General features: G+C 46.5%; 4 protein-coding genes and 1 pseudogene across 4 annotated transcripts; 4 read left to right on the top strand and 1 right to left on the bottom strand.

Annotated features, from left to right (window-relative positions):
- Positions 1-300: 300 nt before the first annotated feature.
- LOC9630689 (ras-related protein RABE1c) lies at positions 301-1,657 on the bottom strand. Its single transcript, XM_024682826.1, has 8 exons — positions 1,470-1,657; positions 1,294-1,366; positions 1,144-1,244; positions 1,015-1,080; positions 853-950; positions 730-792; positions 552-644; positions 301-494 (listed from the first exon to the last, which is right to left on the bottom strand). The coding sequence occupies exons 1-8, from the start codon at positions 1,540-1,542 to the stop codon at positions 414-416; spliced, it is 648 nt and encodes a 215-aa protein (XP_024538594.1). The 5' UTR covers positions 1,543-1,657; the 3' UTR covers positions 301-413.
- Positions 1,658-1,779: 122 nt separating this feature from the next.
- Positions 1,780-5,627, top strand: LOC112349063 (zinc finger CCCH domain-containing protein 19-like). Its single transcript, XM_024682728.1, has 10 exons — positions 1,780-2,391; positions 2,444-2,523; positions 2,572-2,765; positions 2,823-3,741; positions 3,795-3,922; positions 3,976-4,035; positions 4,095-4,145; positions 4,200-4,270; positions 4,334-4,485; positions 4,539-5,627. Exons 1-10 carry the CDS (start codon positions 1,880-1,882, stop codon positions 5,504-5,506), a joined length of 3,135 nt encoding a protein of 1,044 aa, XP_024538496.1. The 5' UTR covers positions 1,780-1,879; the 3' UTR covers positions 5,507-5,627.
- A 54-nt stretch (positions 5,628-5,681) lies between these two features.
- Positions 5,682-7,685, top strand: LOC9657918 (platelet-activating factor acetylhydrolase). The gene is made up of 8 exons (XM_024682742.1): positions 5,682-6,096; positions 6,161-6,334; positions 6,419-6,567; positions 6,640-6,888; positions 6,938-7,102; positions 7,164-7,228; positions 7,285-7,373; positions 7,444-7,685. The coding sequence occupies exons 1-8, from the start codon at positions 5,862-5,864 to the stop codon at positions 7,512-7,514; spliced, it is 1,197 nt and encodes a 398-aa protein (XP_024538510.1). The 5' UTR covers positions 5,682-5,861; the 3' UTR covers positions 7,515-7,685.
- A 2,066-nt stretch (positions 7,686-9,751) lies between these two features.
- Positions 9,752-10,546, top strand: LOC112348395 (early light-induced protein, chloroplastic-like). Its single transcript, XM_024680790.1, has 2 exons — positions 9,752-10,190; positions 10,253-10,546. The coding sequence occupies exons 1-2, from the start codon at positions 9,798-9,800 to the stop codon at positions 10,544-10,546; spliced, it is 687 nt and encodes a 228-aa protein (XP_024536558.1). The 5' UTR covers positions 9,752-9,797.
- Positions 10,547-14,404: 3,858 nt separating this feature from the next.
- LOC9657917 lies at positions 14,405-17,200 on the top strand (annotated as a pseudogene).
- The last annotated feature ends 27 nt before the right edge of the window (positions 17,201-17,227 follow it).

The following is a 17,227-nucleotide window of genomic DNA, read 5'->3' as shown; positions in this document are numbered from 1 at the left end:
TGGATCAACAGCTTCACTCGCTCGAGAGGCGCGGCGGCACTCTTGGACACTGCAGCAGCAACACCACCTGAGATAAAATCGAGAGCAAAGAAGTGACGCTGCCTCTCGATAGCCGAGCACACTACAAGCGGAGGGGGACGATCAACTGTAGAAGAAAATCCCTGCTTCCTTCCCTCGTTGCGGGAACTCTGGCACATTTCCACCATTCCCTGCTTCTTCTGGTCATGGTGCCATGACCGCAAACCCTAAGCTGGAGCCACAGAAAAAAGAAGATGACGTCGTGACTCACTGGACCAATGCTGGAGCTTAAAAATTCGTTACATTGAGAGAAAAGAATTTGACAAATCCGTACCCCAGGAGCAAATTTTCCACAAAAACCATTTAAGCCGAGGAGTCGCTTTGCTTGTCGCTCCTCAAGTGCAACACGTTGACTTGGCCTTGTCACTGCCCTGATCCTTTGACGGGTCTAGTACTATATTGTTGATCCGGGGAGGCTGCAGAAAAAGATTTCACGTTACACTAGATCTGTGAGGCAAAAAGCAGCTCCGCACCTCTGGTCTGGAGTCTGTTTCTGCCAGTCTCCGCTTGATGTCTCCCGCAATTGTGAAGAAGACCTTCTCCACGTTTAAGTTCGTCTTTGCACTCTGCAGCATTTAAACAGTCAGTACCGCAAGTCCGTGAAACAGAAGAGAGGTTTCAGCGAAAGGACTGCAAGTCAGAGATACCCACGGTTTCAAAGAACTTGATACCAAACTCGTTCGCAAGTGCTTGCCCTCTCTCTGTTGATACAGCCTGGGATATAATTCGGAAGAGTCAGAGACGCATGGGAAAATGAGATCCAGAGTTTCTTACCCTCTTGCTTTCGTCCATGTCGGCCTTGTTACCGACCAGGATCTTGTTCACATTGTCTGAAGCATGCTGCTCGATATTTCTGATCCAATTTCGGATGTCTTTACCGGAGCTGGATTAAGGACAACAAAAAAAAAAAAAAAAAAAAAACCGCGCAAAGGATACTGTTAAACGAAGACTCGTCAGTAACATCATAGACAAGAAGAATGCCCATAGCTCCGCGGTAGTATGCTGCATAGGCAAGAATGGAATTTAGCTAGAAAGTATATGGAACTAGAGCAAAGCAAAACAAACCAGTTGTTATAGTCCGGAAGCGCTCTTGCCCAGCGGTGTCCCATATTTGGAGCTTGATCCTCTTGCCATCAAGATCCACAGTCCTGATTTTAAAGTCAATGCTGCGAAGAAATGGTCAGCCAGGCTGCGCATTTACAATGTGCCATATACCCTATCGTTGTGATGAAGCTCGTCGTGAAGGAATCGTCCGAGAAGCGGAGCAAAAGGCAGCTCTTCCCCACACCTGTTACGCGAGAAGCACGTAAATCAACCGAGGAGAAATATTTCGAGCGGATCATAAGGAGATCTCGCTCCACCAGGAAATGCGCTGCGAGATTTTCGCTTACCGCTGTCGCCGATGAGCAGCAATTTGATGAGGTAGTCGTAATCTGCGCGAGCTCTCCCCGCTCCCGACGCCATTGCGACTGTGATCCAAGCTCGCGATTCGCGGCGAAGGAAGATCGAGAGAGAGCGCCCTTTGAGTAGGGTTTTGGAAAATGACCGAAAGCGCAACCCCGTTTGCGTTGGTCTCTCGTGCAACGCTGTCAATCTAACGCTCCAGAAACCATCCACGTGGACGGCCCGGCGCGGTCGTAAAAATGGCACAAAATAGCATCTTAGCCGTACTTTATCTCGTTCTCTTTAGGTCAGCCAAGATACTCCATGCCCTAATGGCCACTCATTCGTTAGCCGGGCAAAGCTAGGGCAAGAAGCGCCAAGGTAGGACAGTAGATGGGAAGAATTCTAGTGTAGAGGCATGGACGACGAGCAGCAGGAGCAGCGCTTAGAGCCAGAGGTAGCGGCAGCGGTGGATGGAAGCAAAGATGGGAATGGAGTGGCCGAAATGGAGCGAGACGAAAATCTTGGAGCTGTGGAGCAAGCTGGGGAGGAAAAAATCGTCTCGGGAGAACAGGTCAAGGAGGAATTAAGTGGCAAATTAGAGGAATCGCCAGCGGCGACTGATGGAATGGAAGTTTCAGAGCAGGACGAAGCTCCTGCCAAGGATGGAGCGGCTACTTTCGGTGAGAATTGTGAGGAGAAGACGGAATTACAGCGAGAGATGGAGCTTTTCGAAGCGGCCGAGAAAGAGGATGAAGCCAACATTCTCTCGAAAGCGAACGAGAAGAAGAGGGCTCAGGAGCAGCCTCCTCAAGAAAGTCGTAAGAAGCGGGGAAGGAAGGCTTCCGTGAAAGCGTCATTTAGGAAAGAAGAGGATGACGTTTGTTTTGTGTGTTTCGACGGTGGGGATCTAATTCTGTGCGATCAAAGGTGACTATTTTTTTGGTTTGGTAGGACACTTCGACTAAGTTTGTTTTTACAGGACATGCCCAAAGGCGTACCATCTTGGCTGTATCGGAAGGGACCAAGAGTTTTTCAGGAAGAAAGGAAACTGGCACTGCGGTTTGTGTTTTAGCATGCTTGAATTTATGTAACCTCTTCCTTGTGTAGGCTGGCATTTTTGCGATGGAGAAAACTGTTCGAAGAAAGCAAGCTTTCGTTGCTATACTTGTCCAAAAGCTTACTGCGCTGGATGCAGGAGTCGACACAGTTTTAGTTTATTTGACAAGAAGAAAGGCTTGTGCGAGGAGTGCGTGAACTACGTTAAAATGATTGAGCTCAATGAAACCGTAAACGCTGAAGGGGTAAGGTCACAACAATTAATAGTTCTAGCAAATGTCTAACTCGATGTGTTCTTTCAGAACACGGTCGATTTTAATGACCGCGACACATACGAATGTCTGTTCAAAGAATACTGGGAGGATTTGAAGGCGAAAGAGACGATCGTTTTGCCAGAATTTGACAAGGACGGAAAGTTCGTGAATGCTACACCTGCAGCAGATAGTGACGGGCGGTCGGACGACGAGGCTTCAAGTTCCGAGTCAGAAGCGTCTGCAGCTGTGGTGATGGCCGACGACGAAGATGTTCCTTTTGGTACTGGGATAAGGAAAGAAAGGAAGACGAAGATCCTGAATGCTCTCTCTGACGAGTTCAAGTGCACTGTAAATCAGGAGCAGAAGGAGCAACCTCTTACCGAGGATGTCGATGAGAAAGAAGAAGACGAAGGGGAAGAAGAAGAGCAGGACGAGGAAGAGGAAGAGGAAGGAGAGGCTTACAAGCCTACGGTATTTTATGGCTGGGCGTCAAAGGAGATGATCAGTTTTATCAAGTTTATGAAGGAAGATCCAAAGACACCAATGAAGAGGCCCGCAGTTAATAAGCTTTTATGGGATCACATTAAGGCCAACAAGCTCCAGAATCCGCGGAAGAAAACCATCATAAGATGCGACGAACAACTCCGGTCTCTCTTCGGCAAGAAGGCCGTGACTCAGCGCAGTTTGATGAAATACCTCCACAACCATTTTCCGAGCAAAGCTTCAAAGACGGAACAAGCCGAAAGCCAAGTCGATGACGAGAAGGGAAAGAAAAACAAGCGAAGTCTCAAGGGAGACGAGTATGCGGCGATAAATCAGAGCAACATTAGTCATGTATATCTAAGAAGGGCTCTACTGGAGGACATGCTTGGCGATCCTAACTTTGAGCAGAAGGTGGTGGGCACGTTCGTAAGGATAAGGGTTCCAGGCAAAAATGATATGTGCTACCGTCTTGTTCAAATAGTCGGTAAGTAGTTTTTATTATATGCGTGGCTCGCTAACGATGTCGTATGGTTGCAGGTACCAGATTACAAGCTGAGGAGTACAAAGCGGGCAAAAAAAGTACGAAGATCGTTTTACTAATCACGAACCTACAAAAGAAGGAGGACCTGACAATTGACTTAGTATCAAATCAGGATTTCACCGAGGTATGCGTGTTGACCATTACAAAATACCGGATGCCTTACAGTAATTACTGCAGGAGGAGTGCGCGCGTTTGCGGCAGAGCATCAAATGGGGGTTCATCCCGGCTCCAACTGTGGTATGCATTTTGCTGTGAGATTTTGCGTGTTCATCTGGATCTAATTAAATCCATGACAGGGAGACTTTGAACGTAAAGCGCTGTCTATTCGAGAAGCGAAGCTTAATGATGTAAATGAAAATGAGCGCTTTCGCTTTGTTAATCTTTTATCTCTGTTGTTGCAGTGGTTCGAGACAGAAACCTCAAGGTTAACCGCGCTCAGGGATCGTGCCAATGAGAAGGGTCGAAAGAAAGAATATCCTTTTTGTTTTGTTCTCGAAATTGTTGCCAACCCAGTGTAACCTTAACTCCGTTGTACATTGAGGGAGTGCGTGGAGAAGCTTCAAAGGATTTCGAATCAAGACTATCGCTTGAAGGAGTTGAGCAAGGTCCCAGCGTTTGAAGCGGACGCTACTATGGACCCCGAGCACGAGGAGCCAAGCGACGAACCAAACCCAACTGAGCAGCCAGGTAAGTGGATGTCTGTTCGCTGGTACTGTGACAGCTCACTTTTTTTCTTGCAGCTGAAGTAGCCAGCACTGCCGAGAAGAGCCGAAGTATTAGAGAAGAGCATCAGCCTAACAAATGGGACAGGAGAAACGATCCGCCAGCTTTCACAAAGCAAGACAGTTTCAACAAGAGAGACGGTTTTGAGAGAGGATGGGACAGGGATCACGATTGGAGAAACGAGGGAAGATCAAACGGGAAGTTTGGTGGACATAAGAGCGCAGAACAGAAGGAGCCGGTTTACGGAGGGGGGTCTTTACCACTCTCACGGCCTCCACCACCGCCACCTCGGCCTCCACATCTTTCAACACCTCCAGCTAACATGAACGCGCCGCCGCCACCCGAGATAGCAGAGAAGGAGAAGGCATGGTTCTACCAAGACCCCAAGGCTATAGTCCAAGGCCCCTTCTCGTTCGAGCAGCTCAGGAAGTGGAGCTTGACGGGGCTGTTCCCAGCAGATCTCAAAGTCTGGAGGTCCGGCCAGCGAGAGCAGGCAGTTTTGCTAGTGGAAGCTCTAGCGGCGGCGCGTACGCCGGTGGCAGCGCCGCCGGCGGCTTGGGGTGCTCCACCACCTCCGCCGCTAGACACTGGACGGACAGGGGGCTGGGATAACACAGGTGGTGGTAGAAGTGGCTGGAACGCTTCGTCTAGAACAGGAGATTGGAGTAGCACAGGTGGTCATGAACGAGTAGGAGGAGGAGCTCCATCGCCGCCAAGTGACCCGTGGAGCCAGAATCCAGGGAGGTCCGACGGTGGTGGCGGCGGTGGTGGTAACTTCAACGATGGTCCGTGGGGTGCTCCTCCACAAGCACCGCACAGGAGTCCCGGATGGAGAGACCAGTCTCAAAACAGCGGCTGGGTGGACAGGGGCGATAGCTTTCGGAGCCCGAGAGTGCCTCACCAGCAGAAGAAAGGCACGTCATGCCGGTTCTACCAGAAGGGATTTTGCAGGAACGGCGATTCGTGCCCATTCCAGCACAGTTGAGAGGAACGATTCATCGTAAGTTTCGGACGTTTGGATCCTTCGTGTACCAGGTACGTTCGTTTTCCAGAGGACTGTACAAACGAGAACAAGAGATATATGTGACAGCTTCTTCTAGATCCCATCTCTCGAGGAAATCGTCTCTCGGCCTCTGTTTTCCAGGCTCCCGCCCTGGAAAACAGGGGCCTTTTTTTTTTGGTACGGTCGTGATGAAGGTCTACCGTACTTTTACCGTATGCCCCGTTGTTAGGTTTAGATTAACAGTGTTCTTGTACGGACGTTGATTAACGAGATTTGAATATTCTAGGGGAATCTATAGACTCACTTTTTTGCTTTGCTGGATTGAGCGAGTGGAGCTATGGCGAAGCTCCTGGGCCGTTTCCCGGTGGCGTTTGGGGATTTCCAGCTCGCCAAGGGATCTGGCGATGGCGCGCTCCAGCCGCCGATGGTGCGCGTGTTCTATCCGAGCGCCGCACAGCGGCAATCCAAGAAATGCCGCTGGCTGCCCGGCGTCGCCTACGCGTTTGGATACCTGTGCAATATGGCGCGGCCGAAGACGGCGATGCGCAGGGCGATGCTGTGGATCTTTGCGGGTAATCGTCTCCCTGTGGATGATCTCCTCGATTCTCTTGATTTATTCTATATTTTTTCTCGCAGGTGTGTTTTATGCAATGCTCTGGCCTGGAGCAGTGATCGCGGCCGCGGCAGCGCAGCCAATTTTGGTAGAGGATGGGGAGGAGAGATTCCCAGTGGTGGTTTTTTCCCATGGTTTGTGGGCTTGTAGAGCAACTTACAGCACGCTTTGCTCGGATCTAGCGTCGTATGGGTACAGTTATGTCGTTCTTCGAGCTTTTCTAGCTTTTCTTTCTGTTTGTTCGTGAATCTTTTCTAAACTTTGGGAAGTTGTCATGGCAGTCGTTGTGGCTCCGGAGCATTTAGATGGCTCCGCGAACATTGCCAGTTACATTGACAACAAGGGATCGGAGAGATGGATTGAGCACAAGTACGCCAATTCAAACTTGCACGATCTGAAAATGAAGGATCGCGGCATGCAACTCAAACAGGTGTGTCCAGGAAACTTTTTTTCTTTCCTCCTCTTTGGTTCTTGTAGTTTCATGCTTTTTACAATGTATCAGAGAGTCAAGGAGATTGAGCTCGTCCTTCATGGGCTCGACGAGCTAAACAATGGAAGTATAAGCTCCAACTTAGTCACTGGAGACTATAGCTTGGACGTTACCATGTTCAAAGGGAGGATGGACTTGGATCGAATAGCCATTGCTGGACATTCTTTTGGTGGAGCAACTGCGATCATAGCGCCTGGAGCTATCACCACCCGTTTCAAGTGCTCGCTCGGGCTAGACGTCTGGTGGGAGCCCGTGGAAAAAGTAAGCCCGCTTGATCTTTGATCTTCTCATGAGACATTTTGTTCCGCAGGTAGACTATGAGAAGGTCTCTGGACATGTTCCCGTTCTCCTGCTTAACACTGAAAACTTCGATTGGAAGGCCTTGAAAGAAGCTCGTCTTGTGTATCTCAATGCAAGAGCTGGGACGAAAACCAAGAACGGGCAATCTCTTGAAACCAAGCTCTTGACGATCAAGGTCAGCTTTGCTTGATTTCTCTCACTCGGGGAAGTTTACATACATCTTCTCGCATTTGTAGCACACCGAGCACCAGGATCAATCTGATTTTCCATTGTTTCTTACGATGATGTCCAAGAAACTCAAGTAAGTTCGTACTGGTTCAAAGCTCGCTCCATGTTTCTCTTCGTTTTCTTTCCAAGGTTGTCTGGAGATCTCGACGTCCAGCTCGCGAAAGATATCAACAGTAGAGCTTGCCTTGCGTTCCTTCAAAATCATATGCTTCCTTCTGGTAAAAATCTCGTCACTAAATCCTTCATGGAATTTATTTCCACGTTCTTTGTGTGTGTGTGAGTGTACAGGCAAAAGGTATCCATCGTCCTTCCATCCTGTGGAAAGCGATAACGAGTTCCTCGTGGGCGCAAGCATTTAAAACAACTCCAAAGAATATTCTATGAATAAACTCAAGACGTGAATATTCGGGCATATTGAATATTCATTAGAATGGAGATTTCTGTGAGAGCCCTTTCTGGAGAGCCAACAGCGACAATGTACTATATTGGATGTGGATATGATCAATGCAGTTGTCTTAAAGTTTGCAATTTGCAAAGGTACTTGGAGTTTTTTGCTAGTTTTTAATAAGAGATTTTGTATCCAAACTTATAGGTGATTCCAAAGCCTCAAGCTCTAAAAACTCCAAGTGATTGTGATCTATAAAACAAAATTATTTATATATTAAAATCTTAATACCTCCTTGAAGGTTGGAGGCAAGTTATAAAATCTTTTAAGTTGGCATTTGAAGAAATGATATTATTCAATACCAAACACTAATGTACTAGAGTTATATATTACCTCTACCATGGAACTACTACTTATTATGCAATTAATCATAACACTTTGGTGGACAATAGAGTTCAAGCAAGACTAAAACACTTAGTGTAGCTTTTGAATGCAATTAAATGAATCTGGTGTATGAATAGACTTTTGCTTATATATAGGAAAGGATAGATTAGATTCAATGTGGTTGATATGCTACACTACTATTAGCGTTGTAGCAGTGGATGTATTTTCATAAATATTTTTCATGTCATTATAAACTGTAAATTATTTTAGTTTCACTTAAAATAAATATTCATGAATAATTTATGGTTTGTAAAAAAATTAAAATAATTAATTTTATCCTACAACAACTATTCGCGTTCGGCTTCATGATACCGCAAAGAATCAATAGGCTCATTAAACTTGGCAGGCGAGCTTGACACCACAGACCATACCACTTCATCCTCTTCCATCCATTGGAGTCCTCCCCATTCAAACATCATTTGAATGGGAAGAGAGCTGCAGCTTCCCAATAAAGGCTCGGTTCATTGGACTTAAATAGTCACCTTCTGAGCAGCTGATGACGGACTGATGAAAATGCACTTCTTCAAAACCAGCCCATGGGTGTTCCTTCCAAAGCTTCTTGCTGCTCTTTGAATGCAGTTTCAAGACTCGTCCAGAAACAATATGATCAGCTACCCTGAAGGTGAAGATGGAAGTCTCTGGACTGATGAAAGAGGACAAGCTTGCTGTACAAGACAAGAGCACAATCTAGCTGGGCTACCTCATTTTCCTTGCTCAGGCACGATATCCCAATCACGATATGGCTGCTTGCCTTCCACCTCTTGCTCATATTCCTCCTGCATGGTAAAGTGCTTCTCGTTGTGCAAGAAGCAATCCAAGACATAAAAGCAAGTGGTGAGCTGGATGCCGCCTCAAGAGTCCTCGGGGCACACTAACCAACATGCGCCACACAAAATACCCAAGCCAGGCAAATGCTTCGACGTATCGTTTGCTTCCAGGCCCCCATTATACGTACCAACGCAAGATCCGTGGAGAAGAATGTCGCTGTGTCAAGCCATCTCATAACAATAACTGCGGTGCAAAGCAAGAGCCCCGAAGAAATGCCCGTGCGAGGCAAAGGCTGCAACGTTCACTGGCATTCTTGATACCACCAGCCAGCATCCCTCGAAGCATGAGCACACAGACATAGATCGATCGATGGCCTGCTTTTACTCACCACCACCGGAGCTTCTCATGGAGTAGCAGCAGCCACGCCCGGTCGCCATACCCTCATTGCGGCTGGGAAGAGCTCTGGCCTCGAGAGATCCCGGCCAGAGGATTCATGGCAAGCTTGTCAGCGATCGTGGGTCGGGAGAGCCATGGATTTGCACTCCCAGGCTGTGTCCCATCTCTTCCAAGCCTGCCACTTATCGAATCACAAAATCTGTTTGATCTTGTTTAATGTTTTGAGGTAACTCGTTTTTCTTTCTTTCTCGTGATACATACAGCAGAGACAGTCGAGTTTGATGCGCCGGAAGCGCTCTCGAGCAAACCTTTCCAGGAATGTTTGACGAAGATTAACGGTATTACATTAACACTCAAGACAAAAGAGCATCCCCGTGTGCCGTTTCTATTGCGAAACGAAACGAAAGTCCCAAAGTATCGCACCTTGCATTCTCCCGAGAAGTCTTACCTTCGGCCATTTTCACCGTCACAAGATGTGCGACACATACAGTGGACACGAGCCAGGATCTAGATTTTGCCACGTACGATCCCCATACTACATAAATACATGTGTGCCATTTGCCATAGCCATCTCAAACGAAGAAGAAAGTATCTCATCGTAAGTTCATTGCACACTGATTTTTTGCTAGCTAACTCCCAGCTGAAAACAATGGCACTCGTCACAGGCAGTGGTATCGCAGCTCTCTCTTCTTCCTCGCTCATCTCCAACAAGCTCTATGTCCAATCGAAATCGCCCACAAGCTCCATCGGCACAAGAAATCTAGTAGTAATAAGAGCGTCCTCGAACAAATCAAGGGATGGTGGCGATGGCGGCATCAGTGGCGTTCTTGACGGCACCAAGAAGGAGATCACTCGCGAGGAGGTGCTCAAGAACCAGGCCGAGAACGAGTCGGAGAAGCGCTCCGTGTTTGGAGCCGTCCCATCGTCCGGATCGCTCTATCCCAGGCCAGAGGTCGAGAGGCGACCAGAGACTGGAGATCGATCGTTCCCCAGCTTGATGGCGTTCGATGGAGCCGGCCCGGAAACGATCAACGGAAGACTGGTAAGCGATTGTTGGTTGTTCTTCTAGATCTTGGGAAGTAACTTCGTGAACTTGACAAGCAGGCAATGATTGGATTGGTGTGGGCATTCGCGGTGGAGCGAATGACGGGACAAACGGTGGCGGAGCAGCTCTACTCGCCGGGGAGCACTGGTCTTTTCCATTTTCTGGCGGTGGCACAGCTATTCGCGTACGCGTCGCTGGTGCCCATGTTTAAGGGCGAGAGCCCGGACAGCAGATCGTTTGGGCCATTTAGAGCCATGGCGGAGCGCTGGAATGGGCGAACCGCGATGCTTGGCTTCCTCGCCTTGGTGATCACCGAGTTTTTCACCAAGACTCCAGTGTTCCACATGATGTAAATTTAATAGTTCTTAAACTGTTCTAGATTTCACTTCTACTACGTGCTTCTTTACAAAGATTGCTGCGTGAGAACGATGCTCCTTGGACTATACAAATCAACGGATTCCCGCCCCCAAGAACCCTAAAAATTTATGGAGCTAGAAATTCTAGAAATTTCATTATTTTATGTATAAGTTTACTGTGCTGTAACACTTCAGGGTGACCAAAATGACTGATCTGCTGCAAAAAGACATTGACAAGCTTCTTAAGTTAAAAGCAATCTTACCACATTCTCTTATTTTTTAAGATTGAGAAAGCTTGCAAGTAGAAGGTGAAAGGTTCAAAACATTCTTAATACCCTCTTCCAGAAGCTCACAAAAGTGTACTGATTCTTATCTTCCAACTAAGTAGAATGAATGGAAGCTTACCTCTCTTAGTTGGCCAGCAATCTAATTTTTGTCCTTAGCCATAGAATAGATGTTAAAGTAGCAATGAGGAATTGCCTTTCAAGTTTATGAAATAATTAATTTGAAAATTAAAATTTGGTAGCAATAAAAATGTATTATATATATTTTTTCAATGTTAATTTTTATAATAAAAAAATTATTTTATTCTTACTTCTTCTTATAGAATTATTTTTATTTATTATCTTTTATGAAGATTTGAAAAAGTGGAGAATTACAAAAACCAAGTGATATTTTCCTTTACTAATAAAAGAATATTATCATTTGAAGAACATTAAAGTCTCATTTCCACAAAACTTCAAAATAACCTTTTTTAGTGTATATTTAAAAAATAATCATCATTACAATGTCCTACCTATTAGTTCTGTTATTGTATAATACCAGTAATTTTTCTAGTATCACTTTGTTTTAATACTCAAAAATTTTAAATCAAAATAATTAAAATAAATTATAAAAAGAAAAAAATTCATTTTTATTATACAAAAGAACTTAATAAATGCCAAAAACCCTAAAATATTTATAATAATATGTAATCTAATTTCATTGCTAAATTAATATTAATTTATTTTACATATCTTCAACTTATTAATATATTGTACACACTGTGAAGTAAAATATAAATTATAAAAAAATAAAGAACTTATTACCAAAACAGTATATATTAATATACTATCTTATCTTGAATCTAGTATATTACTTGGTTAGTTTGTTGAAATGGTTTTTATATTAGAATCAAATTGTATTAATTTTCATAATATGAAAAATGAAAATATATAAGAACCCTTTACGTTTTATAATCTTAAACCTAACTTCTTATAGTTTCTATACCTTTATGAGAAAATGAAAAGTAAAATATAAGAATACATTCACTTGCTGACAGATTAAACTAAACAAAACGCTCATATACTAAGGCACTCCTCCAGCTTTCTCATCTTGTGAAACTCCATAGCCATGAACACGTCCACGCTGCCATCTCCTTTGCAGCTAGACAGCACCAGCGAGCCTGTCGTTGACCGGCGGCACACCCAAAGTCAACGCCATCAAAAGCTAGCTTTGACCAGGGCGTGATGATCATGCCGCCGAGTTCAATGATCCCGTGCCCGTTGACCTCGCACCAGTCGATCACCGACCGGATGTACTCCTCGTTCACGCTCGCGATTGCATCCCGGACCTTGCGCACACACAGCGACAGCGAGCCATTGATAACCGAGTCAGCGGTCGTGTCAACGTACGGCGCCGCCACCACCGCGTTGCCCGTGAAGCCGTCGGGTAGCGCCGGGCTCTTGAGCATGTCCCAGAGGTTCATCGCCACGAAAAGCTTGGCGATGGCGGATGGGTCCATCCCAAGAGCGGTGGTGCGTGCCTTCCAGACGTGGCCTGTAAGGGCCTCAAAGGTGGAGCAGCGGGAGACCTCTCCTCCCTCGATAGCTCTTTTTTGAGAAGATCGAGCTGCGCGAGAGAGAAGGAGAACGACTTGAAAGCGTGCACGAGGCCGGATTGAAGAGCAGCCTCGCGGGAATGTCCGGGAGTCTCATGAGCTCCGGGTGGGCGTAGGAGATTCTCGGTGGCGATCGCGAGCGGAGGGCCGTCCTGTCGGGAGTCATGGTTTGCCTTGGCCGCGATGGACTCGCCGCGAGAGATCCTGCCGATGTCGCTGAAGAACTGGCACCCCGATATCCCATCAAACACGACATGGCTAGTGTAAATCCCGACAATGAATCCCCCCACCTTCAAGAACACAAAGAAGAGCGATGAGAACAAAGAAAGAATGAAAATAGAAGAAGTTCTGGCTTACCTGGATGGAGAACAAGGCGATATCTTCGATCCTCTTGACATCAACCGGGTAAACGAGCAGCTTCCGGAAGTCTGGATTGCGAATTCGCAGATCACCCAGCTCGGCGATGCTGGAATCGCAAAAGGCACCGGCAAAGTCTGCCCTGGCTCCATTGCACTCCACCTCAAGCCTCTTCTCCTGCTCGTTCACTCTGAATCTCCCCGCCGCGAAGTAGTATGGAATGAGAGCTTCGGCGAGAGCGTTGCGTACGTCACGTCTCACGTGTCCGGGGACTGCACATCGTACATGAAAAGCATCTCGACGTGGAAGAAGACTTGCTGGCCCATGTTGCTGAGAAAGATGGTCTGGTTCTTGGTGGGACGCGCCGGTTTGATGGTCATTGGCTTCTCGGCGTAGACGTTCAAGCGCGAGGCCATCTTTGCTAGATTTTCACGAATTAGTGAAAACAAATATCAAAGCTTTCTCTCGTGAAATCACATACCACGATCAAGAAAGAGCTTGTTCTAGCTTTTCCCGGATGAAGTGAAGCGAGTTTCCTGATATCAGAGTGCGGATAACATTTAAATCGAGAGCTCGGCCTGCTGAAGTTGGTGGCTGTGCATAGAAAGTCGCAAGTCAAATGTGTGCTTTGAAGAAACGCACTTTACGTAATCACGAAAAGTTCAATGTCCTGCACCACTTGTGGGCGACCAAAATGACCGATCTACCGCATAGATCTGCATGGTCAAGCTAGAAACGCTGCTAGAATGCCGCATTATCCTATTGAGAAATCTAGCAACTGAAATTGGTGGGCTGCAGAGTGGAAAGTCAAAGTTTTGCTGCACCAAGAATCCAGCAATATCCAAACCATTCTTAATACCTTCTTCACGAAGGTGTACTGATGCCCTGTTGTCCTGTTACAGTGAAATCACGAAACAATGCTTTGTGAAAACCAAGAAAACCAAGGAAGAACGGAAGCTTATCCCTATTAGCTCCTCCAAAATTGGCCAGCAATTAGCTAGACAAGAATTTCGTCCTTCGCTGCGGAATAGATGTTTGACAATGTATGGCGATGAGTCCTCCGGCTCACATTCGATCACGACGACTAAACACCCAACGAGCACCGTCTTCCACGAGCAGCTATCCGGCACAAACGGCATATCACTCACAAGCTCCCGTGCTTGATCCATGAGGCCGGAACGCGCTAGCATTTCCGCCATGCAAACGCAGTGATCCCTGGTATAGGCCACCCCAAAGTCCGTCGCCACCGAGAAGAACCACTGCCTCGCGTTGCTCAAGCCCCCCGCGTGAGCACTAGAGCTCCATGGCCGCGTCGAAAAGTCCATTGTCGGCATAGATCCCAATCGTCGCGCTCCACAGCACGACGTTCTTCTCGCGAGCCGCGTCGAAAATCTCGCAAGCGGCGGCGAGGCGAGCAGATCGGCCGTGCATGCTCACCAGTGCGGTGGCGACTGAGCTATCACTGCGACAACCCGAGCTGGATATCAAATCATGGAGCAACCTTGCCTCGGATGGTGCGAGGTCGCCGATAAACGTAGCTCTGTCCGCCTCAAATCCTTCCAGATCCATCTTTGCTAGAAGCTCGCAAGCTTTCTCCATTTTCTGCGTGAGCTGAGATCATGGCGTTCCAGCTAGCCGTGTCCCAAACGGGAATTCGATCGAAGATCTCTCGTGCTTCCCGGGTAAGTCCCTTCTGCGCGAACTCCGTGAGCATGAGCGTCCAGGCATGAGATCGAACAAACCCCTCGCAAGATCAAAGTGAGCGTTTTGAGTGTATGCTGTGATCATCGCGTTCCAGGCCACCTGGTTCTTCTCTTTGATCCTGTCGAAAGCGTTGCGCGTTGACTTCTTTCGAAAGGTTGTTGGAAAGTCTTATATCTCTTAATTTTTATGGAAAAAATTAAAGTATTATTCTTCTGGCTGAGAAATAGTCCCATTAGGTCGGAAGATCGATGTTTATCGAATTGTTTTCGTCCTTGGAATCGAGCTCCAGATCTGAGAGCTGGTTAAAAAATGGAGCTGAAGAAATTTTTGTTAAAGCTCTAAAGCTCCTCGGCCTCCCGGGAGCGCGCGATTGCTGAGGTGTATTTGGATTTCCAATCGCCCGGGCCGCCATTCGGTTCTCGCAGCTGCTGCTGCGCGCAGGGGGAATCAAGCTGGCGGATTTGAGGAAATTGATGAGCGACTCGGGTGTCCAAGCTTACATCGTGCCTTCGGAGGACGCTCACCAGGTACTTGCGTCTTCCTTGAGAAAGAGAACAAGGAGTCTAGGAATTTTTTTTCTTGTTTCCTCTTTTCTTTTTTGTAAGTAGCTCACTGGTGCGTATGCAGAGTGAATTTATAGCCGAGTGCTTCACGCGCCGAGCTTAAATTTCAGGATTCACGTGAAGCGCAGGAACTGCTGTGTGTTGTGATCACCTTGGAGAAGGCTGCACTTTGGACGGATGGTCGATACTATCTTCAGGTAATTGATTCAACTTCATTCTTTTGCTTTCTTCCTGCACAGATTTCTCATTGTTTTTTGCTGCTTCTGTGTAGGCTGAGAACCAACTTGGACCTAAATGGACGCTCATGAGAGGTGGTTCTATTGGCGTGCCTTCATACAGTGAGTGGCTCAAAGACAATCTCTCTGGTGGTTTGGCTGTAGGCATTGATCCTGTAAGGTGTCGAGATCATTCTTTTGAGCTACAGTTTTTCTTTTGCTTTTCTAAACCTCCGTTCTCATGTAATTATTGCCTTGACAGTTTCTTGTCAGCCACGATGGTACGGAGGAGCTCAGGCGAACCTTGTCAGCCAAAGAGATTCAACTCACTTTTGTCGATCTCAACTTGATTGATGAGATTTGACTCGATGGGAGACCTTGACATTGTCCGCAAGTCTCCTCTGAGAGTGCACGATTTGATTTACGCTGGCGTTGATGTCGCGATGAAGCTCTCGGATGCGAGAAAGAAACTTTCCGCAGCTGGTGCTACTGGCGTCGTGATAACCATGCTCGATGAAGTTGCATGGCTGTTTAATCTTGTAAGTGAATGTCTGTACTTTTCTCTTCTGAATTTTTATGTTTCAGCGTGGTGGCAATGTCCCTCATTCTCCAGTGGCGTATGCTCACGCACTTGTCCAGATGGACAAGGCAACTCTTTTCACTGATGTGTCAAAGGTGACGCCAGACGTTGAGATGCACCTGGAAAGCTCTTCCGTGACCGTCAAAGAGTACTCCGCGCTCCTATCAACTATTCAAAGGTGTGCCATCCTTTTGATGTTAGGGAGTTGCTAACGCAATGTTCTTTTAGATTAGCTGAGTCGGGCTCAAAATTGTGGCTAGATCCAACCAAAACCAACATGGCCATTGTGAATGCATTTTCGGAAGGATGTACGAGCTTTTATGCCAAAGCGAATGTCGATGGGAAAAATGGAATATCAGATGGTCCAACTGCATTACACAGACCATCGCCACTATCTGTGCCGAAGACCATAAAAAATGCTGCTGAGATCTCAGGGATGAAACAAGCACACTTGAGGTGAACTTCTGTGGTTTTCTTTGCAATTGTTCCGAACAGAGATGCTGCAGCCCCGGTTGAGTTTTGGGCTTGGCTCAAAGTAAAAATCGTTACTGAGAAAGCCAAACTTACGGAGGTGGAAGTTGGTGATGAACTTCTCACCTTTCGTTCCAACAAGGAAGGATTTCTAGAAACTAGCTTTGATACAATTTGTGGCTTGTATTTTCTACCATTGCAAAATTGTCGGCTCTTACCAATCCTTACAGGATTGGGTGAAAACGGAGCCTTAGTGGACGATGAATATCTGCTTTTGCTCGACAGTGGGGCGCAATATACAGATGGAACTGTTCATTTTGAGGTAACTTTTCCAAGCGCGCGATAGCATCCCTTAGGCATGTCCCGCTGGTAAAGACAAGCCTTGGTATTCTTTGCTAACCTTAACATGCCAGGGCTTGTCCGTGTAATGGGAGATATGTGAGATTTAAAGGCACCCTCTGGATCATTTGTTGTCTTTTTAGCTGACTTGTTTGTATTTTAGGGGCACATATCGATTGATCAAGCAGTTTTCCCAGAGAATACTCCAGGCTTCGTTCTGAGAATTGGACTTGACTATTGTCACGGTAGTGTTTTCTCACCTACAGTGAATTAAGTACTCTCTTGATGTGCAGTGGAAATGTAGAAACTGGCCATTGAGTTGGCGCTGCTCTCAATGTCCATGAAGGCCCTCATCAGTTTTAGATTTGGAAACATGACTGCATGATAATCAACAACGAGCCCTGGTTATTATGAAGATCACAGCTTTGGAATTTGAATAGAGGTGAGACAAGAAAGTTAATCAGAATAACATTCTGATTTTTTCATTCTCTTTTTCATTGTGCAGAATTTACTTCGTGTCTTCGAGATGTTCTTGTTTTGTAACCCTAAATATCAGTAAAGGCTTATTTT

This window comes from Selaginella moellendorffii, unplaced genomic scaffold, assembly GCF_000143415.4.
Source record: "Selaginella moellendorffii unplaced genomic scaffold, v1.0 SELMOscaffold_1, whole genome shotgun sequence".
NCBI lineage: Eukaryota > Viridiplantae > Streptophyta > Lycopodiopsida > Selaginellales > Selaginellaceae > Selaginella > Selaginella moellendorffii.
The sequence above is the reverse complement of the archived record's forward strand: the minus strand, read 5'-3'. Positions and strand labels throughout refer to the sequence as shown.